The 9,882-nt window shown below is 39.2% G+C and overlaps 1 protein-coding gene across 1 annotated transcript; it reads left to right on the top strand.

The window, feature by feature from the left end:
* The first annotated feature begins 4,817 nt into the window (after positions 1-4,817).
* On the top strand, positions 4,818-9,566 carry lpar2a (lysophosphatidic acid receptor 2a). Its single transcript, XM_083930749.1, has 4 exons — positions 4,818-4,932; positions 6,034-6,786; positions 8,259-8,521; positions 9,440-9,566. The coding sequence occupies exons 2-4, from the start codon at positions 6,036-6,038 to the stop codon at positions 9,530-9,532; spliced, it is 1,107 nt and encodes a 368-aa protein (XP_083786875.1). The 5' UTR covers positions 4,818-4,932; positions 6,034-6,035; the 3' UTR covers positions 9,533-9,566.
* Positions 9,567-9,882: the final 316 nt, after the last annotated feature.

Genomic DNA, 9,882 nt, shown 5'->3' with positions numbered 1-9,882 from the left:
CAGGGAGGGGGCAACTTCCATACTGTAAATCATGTATATTTCTCAGCAGAGAAGGTACAGTTTGCCTTACACCTCTTTCCTAAACAGACCATTATGTTCCGTGGCCTGCACACATGGACAAACGATAACATTTACAACCAGGAGTAAGGAGCAGTGCAGACCTTTTTTTTTCATCACCTAGTATCTACTGTAAAGAAGTATTTTCTTATACTACAATAACTGTTTATTTTGGATCTTACTGTTTTATTTTTCCTCTTTAGGTCTTTGAATCATCATAGCATCACACTCCGCCACCTCTGTCTATGCCAAACAACCCATTATCTTTTATGCTAAATGACTTGTCCTAAAACATGGTAGGTAGCTAGTGACAAATTAAAAAAAAACACCTGAATATATGCATTATCATAGTTCCAGCAAGTATTTATCAAAGACAAAATCAGTTTGAAGTTTTCATCCTGCCTTGTATTTTTTACTTTAAAGCTAAGCAGAAGAGGGGGAAGGTCCGGTCGTTTCTGATCTTTTAGTTGCATTATGATTTCACAACACCATTCTTTGTATTACATCTTGAGACATAATGCTGAAAAGGTCTTATCATCGGCTCGTTGGCAAACAGTCACACTACTGGATCAGTTAAGAAATGAGAAGACGAGGAGCCCCTTGCTGCTTTGCTCCGTGTGATCTTACCTAAAGGTGTTGATTGAACAGGCAGAGCGCTCGGGGCAAGAAGGAAACAATCAGGGGAACAAGACAAACACCTTTCTGTAGCTGTTAACTTGAATCAGGTTTAATAAAATACATTTTTTTTAAATAGCCGAAGGGACTGGGAGGAGCTCCCGGTCACTGAGGACACACACTTGTCAACAGTACAAAAATAAAAAGACGAGCAAAAGTTAAACTCTGAAAAAACAGTTTTGATTCCTATCTTTGTTCTTGTTCGATAATAGTGGATGTGAGTTATAATTCTGTTCTTGGAGACGTTGCTTGGACCGCGGATGGGTTGAAATCTGAATGCAGCTCGTCCTCTTCACTTGTCTCTTATGGTGTTTTTTTTCTCCAGTGCCTGTATTGTATTGCAATTTCTCGTTGGCTTATATTACACTTTGAGGGGGGGGGGGGGGTAGAAAAGGGGGGCAGGTCAGGACTGGGTGGTGTAATATTTGAATGGGGAGGGAGATTTTTTTGAAAGAGTTTGTGTAAAAAAACAAAATACTTTTTAAAGAAAAAACAACAAAAAAAAAGGAAAAGACAGCGTTTTTATATTTTACCCGTTGTCATTATTCGGGTTTTAAATTTAGTTTTAGCTGGACTTCTAGGAGTGTACACACATCTGACAAATACTCATTCTCATTTCATCCAACCGGCAGATTTTTAGATAAATATGTTCCGGCGTTGCCACACTAGCGTTTGGTCTGTGAGCGTGACTGTGTAAATTTGGACGGCTGTGTGACTGAATGTGTTTTTGTTTTTGTTCATTTGTTTTTTATAGCGTGTGGTGCAGGAGGCATGTTCCCCGGTGTAGATAAGCGCTCTATCCACGAGGAGAATAAACCGACAAACAGTACTTCAGGAGAACTTGTTTTTGTGCTTAAGTCACCTTTTTAATTTCTATGAAGTCCACCATATATGAATATAGAATTTTTATTATTAGACTGTTTTTTTGAAAGGGTAAGAAAGAAAAAAAAAACCTTCATTCCTTTTTTTAGCTTTTTTTTTTTTCCTTTTCACAATAACTGTTGGACATAATGTGCCATGAGTTCTACAGAGAATGTGCTGACCCCGCAGCTCAGCCCAGAGTTTGCTTTATTCAGGTATTTTATTTTATGTTACATTTGTTCTGTTTTGGGGGTTTTGTTCAAACATGTTCCTCGATTTATTGTTTGGTATGTGAGTGGTCTATCGAGGTCTCTGATTCAGTCTGTTATGATCATTGAATAAACTCATCTCTTTTATAGAAAATAAAAAAATAAACTAAATTCTGTCTCTCTCTCTTTTCCTTTTTTTTAAATGTGAAATGCTCTTGGAACTGATATCACTCACCCATTCTCGTTTAGCACATTCTCATGAGGGAGCTTTTATTATCATTGTCTGACAAAAACTTGTGCCAGGAAGGAAAGTAACAGCAACTTTTCCACCTTCAAAGACCAAAAGTTACGTACCCTTTATTGCTTTTCTGTCTGTTTGGGAGCTTTTATGTTTTACACCGCTATTCCTGTTTAAATGATAGTAATTTATATTGAACACCATTGTTACACTAGTGTTAAGATGAAATTATATACTTCCAAATACAATTCTGCTTTTTAGAGGTAATGCACATCAGTTTAAGTGTCCCCCTTTCCCTGTTTTTTATATTATATCATACCATCCACCTCCCTTCTTTTTACCACTGTGTGACAGGACATGAAGTAACACCATGTCCCAGTTACATAACGCAAGTTCGCGGTGTCAAATAAAGAACACCCTGACACCCTCTTGCCTTGCATGCACAAGTGTTGAAAATCGAGCAGTGCCTCTTTGCCTGTAGATGGTGCGCATCAGTACGTTTACATCTGCAAATCCAACCTGCTGCTGCTGATGCTTTTACTGACCAAAGGTGACACAGGTGGGACTGGAGCTAGAAGTGTGTCACTAACACTGACTCACTTGTAGCAGGATTAATTGCACTTGGTTTTGTTCCAGTATAAAGACAAAGACACCTGATGGACTAAAAGTGGGTGAAGATTTGCTGAAAAACCGTCACCAGCCAAAGAGTAGGGCAGATATGCTTAATACTATTTACTGACATCAGTATCAATGTGTTACTGTGACTATGACTTAAAAGACTAAATTATTATTTTATCCTCTAGTGATCACAGCTAGAGACTAGAATGTTTCATATTCTCCTTCAGAATAAGATAATACAGAGGTTTAGATCATTATTATGCTCATTTAGATTCACACATTGTTGGTCTTTTGTTCTGTTGTTGCAGCAGACATTAAAATTCCACTTAAGAAACTTTGCCGAGCTTTCATTTACCAACAACCTGAAAATAAACATGTAAGTGTATAAGACCACAATACAGTGTGTTTCATGCTTCTAAAGTTTGCATTATTAACTATTTGTTAAATTGCTTTAATCAACTATTTCCCAACAAGTGTCAACAATGTAGCCAAGTTTACTACAATCATTTTGAGTTTATTGAAGTGTAACTTCTGGTGCTAATGAGTCATTTAATAAATGTTAATGTTTTTTTTATGTATTATTTTGTCTGAACTTCTGTGATTAGCACGTTAGTGTTGAGGTGCAAGAATGCAAATTCATGTTCAGAGCATCAGTGAAGGTTCTCATTGACTTATTTCATCACTATGGCGACACACAAAACTGTTACTAATAATCAAACACCCAAATGTGTCTGAGAGCATCTAAGAACGAACAGTGTCTTAGTTACATTTGATATATTCGTGACATTAAAGAAATCTGATCTGAATACATATTTTGAAACGATAGCACATTTAAAACTACTTAATGAAAAACCAACCAAAAGGAAACATTTATGAAAATCATGTCATTTCAAAGCAATCCTTGTGTGTGAGATCATGATTGTGTTATTGTGTCATGTTTTACTAATGTCATGATTTTTTTGTTTGTTTTTGAATCCTGTCCTTTCTTTTGCCGACATTGTCAAAATTTGAATGTATGTGACAAGTTTAACATTTAATAAAAACCGTTAATAAAAGAAATAAAAACAAAAGTTGGACAAATTGAACGGTGCTATTCCAGGCCGTGGCCACCGTCACCGTTCACCGTCCTCTCAGTAAAACCAGGTGGAAAAGACAATGAAGGTAAGATGTGTCGCAGCCTTGTTCGTCATGTGTCACAACGTGGATTAATACTGTTTGATGACAAAGTATACGTATTATTTCTCATTCTAATGTAGTGTAATGTGATGCCGTTCTTCACGGTGACCACAAGAGGGCAGAGGCGTGCATCTTAACCATACTAACACTTCCGGCTAATACCTCCAACATAAAAGCAGCGGAAAACACCAATATTCTGTCCACCGCTAATTTGTTCGTGACTACATGAATATCCTTATTGATACCTCTAAACAATAATGATTAAAAGTGTAAATATCAGGTTTATTAACAATGGAAACGTATCATTTAATCTATTTCGGTAAAAGCTGCGTTCTTGTTTTGTCATGTTGCCTTCAGGTGCTCCTTCCCAAACTGGGTATTTCTATCAATTCCCACTAAAAACATGATTCTTCTTCTTTTTTACGCCTTATTGCCGCTGTTCTTGGCGTCGAGACTATTTAGCGTGCTAGTGTTAACTTAACTGAAACTATTAATTTCAAACTGGAATCCCTCATCAGCTTGGACCATTTCAAAAGCAGGATTAAGGACTTTTTAAATACAATTTGCACATGTACTGTCTCTGAGCACTACTCTGCTTTTTTATTTTTAATGCTGTTTTATTTTGCTCATTTATCATGTTTAGTCGTGTGTCATGTTTAGTTGTGTGTTGTTTTGGTTTGAAATGTGAAACTTGTATGTTTATGCTACTGTCTTGACCAGGACTCCCTTGGAAAAGAGATGTTCAATCTCAATGGGAATATTCCTGGTTAAATAAAGGGTAATGGAAATTTAAGTAAGTAACTCCAGTTTGATTAGATTATGAGGGGAATTGTCAAACCAAAACATCCCCTAAAGAGGCGCAAAAAGGAGTAAAAACACATTGTATCTATTTTTCCGATATTTCAGGCTGCATTTGGAGGCAGCACCGCTACCTGTCCGTCGGGTCCAGCTGATCTGAGTGAGAATAATTCCGGCGTCGACTTGAATGGAGAGACATCAGAGGGGGCAGAAAGACTTCATTGCGTTTCATCAAATGGCAGCTAACAACCCTGGTTTCATGTCGGACCTGTCTGGATGGAGGGGACTCTAAAAACGGCGGTAGGTTTCAACTAATTACACTATTTTTCTGTTGAAACAAAACTATCCTCAACGCAAGAGTTCCTCTAAAGGTATGATCCAGCATCAACAGCATGTTTCACTGCAAGCTGAACTTGGTTTTTCATCGTTTGTTGCCAAATATTACTCTACCTGATGATATCAGCTGTTCAGATCAGAGGGTTTGCTATTTTTTTTCTGTTTTATTGCAAACTGAGTATTGTGTGTTGAACAAAACAAGCATTCTGAAGATGTCACTACTGGGAAATTGTGATGGGCAATTTTTGTGCACAATTTTCTGACATTTTAAAACAATTCATAGGGGTTCATTTGACCTAGCTGCTTTATCAAATCTCCCCTGGCACTATGGTGATATTTACAATAACACACCTGTCACAGGTAGTGGAAGAACAGATGTTTTACTTCAATAAAAGTAGCAATATTACATTTAAACAATACTCTGTTACAAGCAAAAGTCCTGCATTTCAAACCTTACTTAAGTAAAAAAGTATATATATAAAAAAAATCCTAATTACATGCTAAAGATGGGCTCTATCAGTTTTGCATTTTTATATGATACACTGTAGGGTTCATTTTTGATGCATACAATTAAATGTTACCCATTTTGTAAACTGTAACTTAGGTGGGTTATTTTACTTCATAACAAAACATTCTATTTATGTACGATCAATATATATATATATTTAAATCCTAATCTGAAAAGTGACTTGTAATTGTCGGATAAATGTAGTGGAGAAAAAAAAAATCAATATTTCCTTCTGCAAGTTAGATGTATAAAGCTGCATATAATTACCTACATAAAAAGCACCTTAGAATTGTACTTAAAGTGCAGTACTTGAGTTAGTACGTAGTCACTTTCCATCACTGTCTGTCACTTCCACTTTTGTATGAGCTGCGTATCACACTGAAATCCGCTGTGTCCCAGAAAAAGAATTGAGACAAGGATGTGAAACCGTTCTAATATCTAAAGCGTACTGAATGGAACGCCTTATTTTGACCAAACACATCATTGCACATCACCTGTTGTTGCACCTCTTGTAGACAGCTGATACATACCCTTAAATGTCAGTTTTGTGTCTACAGCTATGGCCATGGAGAGCAGTATATGGAGTACCTGCGACTACAGTCACAATGTCACCTTCTTCTACGACTTGGTGGGTAAGAAGATCAGCGAAGAGTGGGCGACGCGGGACTATGTGGTGCTCGGACTGGGCTTGACGGTATGCCTCATCGTAGTCCTGGCCAACCTCATGGTGATGGTGGCCATCTTCATGAACCACCGCTTCCACTTCCCCATCTACTATCTCCTGGGCAACATGGCTGCGGCAGACCTGTTTGCAGGTATCGCCTACGCCAACCTGATGTTGAACACGGGCCCCTGGACCAGCACGCTCTCCAAGGAGCAGTGGTACATCCGCGGGGCTTTGATTGACATCAGCCTGACAGCCTCTGTTGCCAACTTGCTGGCCGTCGCTGTGGAGCGCCACCAGACCATCATCACCATGCAGCTGCACAGCAAGATGACCAAGCGGCGCGTGGTGCTGCTGATAGTCTGCATCTGGGCCATGAGCATCCTCATGGGCCTGGTGCCCTCGACGTTTTGGAACTGCGAGTGTGATCTGGACGACTGCTCCACTGTCGCTCCACTCTACAGCCGCCGCTTCCTCATCTTCTGGGCAGTTTTCAACATGCTCACATTCTTTATCATGGTGGCCATGTACACCCGTATCTTCATCTATGTGAGATACCAGACCTGGTACTCGTCTCAGCACACCTCGGAGATGTGGCACAGGCAGACTGTTGTCAACCTGATGAAAACTATCTCCATGGTTCTGGGTGAGAAGTTGTTTGTGTGTGACCGTCCACTGCTGGGTGCTAGTTGTGGGTCGAAGGTCAAGTTCCAGCCTTGTCTCACATCTGCTTCCTGATCTGCATTTTCCCAGAAAGTATGGTTTAATGGCTTTGACCTGAATTCACCTCACCACTTCACGTGAAGAGAAAACTCTATGTAATGCGCTTTAGCTTTGGATGTTTTCTACCTGCGGCCTCCCACTTCCCCCACAAACCAGTTTTGCAACTCTAGTTTTGTTTGTCAGACCTTGTCTGAAAACTCCCGGTTACGTTAAGTTAAAAAAGGTTGTTGAAAACAATTCATAGGGGTTCATTTGACCTAGCTGCTTTATCAAATCTCCCCTGGCACTGGGGTGATATTTAAAATATCAAACCTGTCACAGGTAGTGGAAGAACAGATGTTTTACTTCAATAAAAGTATCAATATTACATTTAAACAATACTCTGTTACTAGCAAAAGTCCTGCATTTCAAACCTTACTTAAGTAAAAGTGTATAAGTATATTAAAAAAAAAGTAATTACATGCTAAAAATGGGCTTTATCAGTATTTTATATGATACACTATTGGGTTAATATCATTGATGCATTAAATGTTACCCATTTTGTAAACTGTAACTTCGGTGGGTTATTTTACTTCATAACAATACATTCTATTTTATATAGGATCACTATATTTTTAAAATCCTAATCTGAAAAGTGACTTGTAACTGTCGGATAAATGTAGTGGAGAAAAAAAAATATATATAAATATTTCCTTCTGAGACGTAGAAGTAAAAAGCTGCATATAATTACCTACATAAAAAGCACCTTAGAATTGTACTTAAAGTGCAGTACTTGAGTTAGGACGTAGGCACTTTCCATCACTGTCACCTCCCCTTTTGTATGAGCTGCGTATGTAACCTGACGTCATGTTCAATCTCTGCTGTTGATGAGTATCTGTGCGGTGTCTGGATCGCACTGAAATCTGCTGTGTTGAAATGTTCCAGTTGTGTGTCGGGAAGTGTCCCAGAAATAGAATTGAGGTTAATATAGTGGAGTAAAAAATACAATATTTCCCTCTGAGAGGTAGTGGAGTAGAAGTATAAAGCTGCATACAACTACCTACATATAAAGAACCTTGCAACTGCAACTCTAGTTTTGTTTGTTTGTCAGACCTTGTCTGATAACTCCCGGGTTTTATAAGTTAAAAAAGGTTGCTAGGAATTTCCAGTGTGTCACAGTGAAATCGAAATCCCATTTCTCATCATGATCCATCTGGTTGATTGCTCAGGTGACTCATGTCCTGGAGGCAAATATGTTGTAAATGGCAGTTAGCTTTCATATTAAGCAATCAAGGTACAAATATGACCTGGTGTAGCTGCACCTTGTGACAACTGGTGTCATATTACATGGCTGCTTTTGTGGAGGATTTGGGTTTATTGTTGTTCTGCCCTCTTTAACAACACACATCTCTGCAGGCGCCTTTGTAATCTGCTGGATGCCCGGCCTCGTGACTCTGTTACTGGACGGCCTGATGGGTGAAGCCAGCCACGCCAACTCCTACGAGAAGTTCTGTTTGGTGATAGCAGAGTGCAACTCTCTGGTCAACCCTATCATCTATTCCCTGCGAGACGACGAGATGCGGAGGACCTTCAAGTGGATCCTGTGCTGCCTGTGTCGGAGAGGTGCCGACCAGCAGAGGGAACCGTCACCTGTGGAGAACGACTCGCAACCGCCAGAGGTGATTATATTACAGCCTGTGAAATATTAACTTTACACTCTCAAAGCACTTTGAAACAACTCTTACTCCTGGTATACCTGTTCTAGATTAACAAGGCCCATATTCTGATTATTGCTCTTCCGTTACTCCCTCATAGTGAGTCATGCAGGTTTTCACATACCACACCGATCCAATCCAGCACATCAGGTACCTCGTACCTGGCACAGGAAGAAACCAGGAAATTCATCCTCTTGATTTCTTTGCTACATTTTGTTAATCTTTTAGTCAAGGTCACACTTTTGGTTAACTTGAGACGGTCTATTTGAATCCAAAACCCAACAAAGTACTTTTTTTGTGCCTAAACCTAACAAAACTGCTACCAAACTGAAAAAGAAAACCCACAAGAAACAAACAAATGAAAAATCAAGAAGTCAACTTTGTGTGAAAAGACTACAGGATAAGTTAGCCTTCAGGGAGTTCTACCAGAAAGGGTTTATTTGAACCCAAACTTAACCAGTTTTGTTGTCTAAACCTGCCCGGAAGGCTAAATACCTCTTCCTATAACTTACATCCCCATTTATGACAACTGTAGGGGGTGCATTTTGACCAATCTCACCTGTTATTAATGATATTCAGACTTAAAGTTATGCGTAATTAAGGGGTGGCCGCTTTTAGTGACGGGTGGGTGCCATCACAGGCAGCGAGCATAGACCGTAGGCTTCATTCGTCCCACCTCAACTCCACCCACGCTCCACTCCTCTTTGCCCATTTTTGGATTAACTGCGATTTGAGCGGCTCCGGGCACCGTTGAGCTTCATTTGGGCTCTTCAGAAACCTACGGGTGATGTCACAGGGACTACGTCCGTATTTTATACAGTGTGTGATAAATGAATATCCTTAATTCAATTCCTGTAATGCTCAATAATGTTTTGTCTACAGGAAGCTGTTGGCTGCGTGCAGAAGTCAGAAGATCAGGCAGTCTGTATGGAAACAAACAACAGAGAAGATAGTTGGACAATGTCAGGGGTATGATGGCTGTAGGCCTGCTATTTCAAAGAGACATCTCGGCTTTTACTGTCATCTAACCAGCACACATTGTAAAAAAAATCATCAGATTCTTTGGTTTTACTGCTCAACATCAGTCAACTTCTGCCAAAGGACCTCTCTTCCATGTTTGAAATTGTGAATTGAATGAAAAAAAATATATAAAGATGCATTTTTTTGGAAAAGGATTTTGTCCTTGGACAAATGCTTTCATTCCTCAGTCTCTATGAGGCTGACAGATTCACATATTAATCATCAGATGGTGCAATCTCTCCTTTTTATTACGTTTGACTATCACAAGAGCATTTGTGACAAATTATAAAATGAAACACTCCTAA

Source organism: Echiichthys vipera (genome assembly GCF_963691815.1).
Source record: "Echiichthys vipera genome assembly, chromosome: 17".
Taxonomy (NCBI): Eukaryota; Metazoa; Chordata; class Actinopteri; order Perciformes; family Trachinidae; genus Echiichthys; species Echiichthys vipera.
The sequence above is the reverse complement of the archived record's forward strand: the minus strand, read 5'-3'. Positions and strand labels throughout refer to the sequence as shown.

Excerpts from the sequence above, each read along its gene's own strand:
- lpar2a (XM_083930749.1), top strand. The coding sequence starts at position 6,036 with ATGGCCATGGAGAGCAGTATATGGAGTACCTGCGACTACAGTCACAAT. Across the intron at positions 6,787-8,258 it reads AACTATCTCCATGGTTCTGG|GCGCCTTTGTAATCTGCTGG; the intron begins GTGAGAAGTTGT and ends ACATCTCTGCAG. Across the intron at positions 8,522-9,439 it reads ACGACTCGCAACCGCCAGAG|GAAGCTGTTGGCTGCGTGCA; the intron begins GTGATTATATTA and ends TTTTGTCTACAG.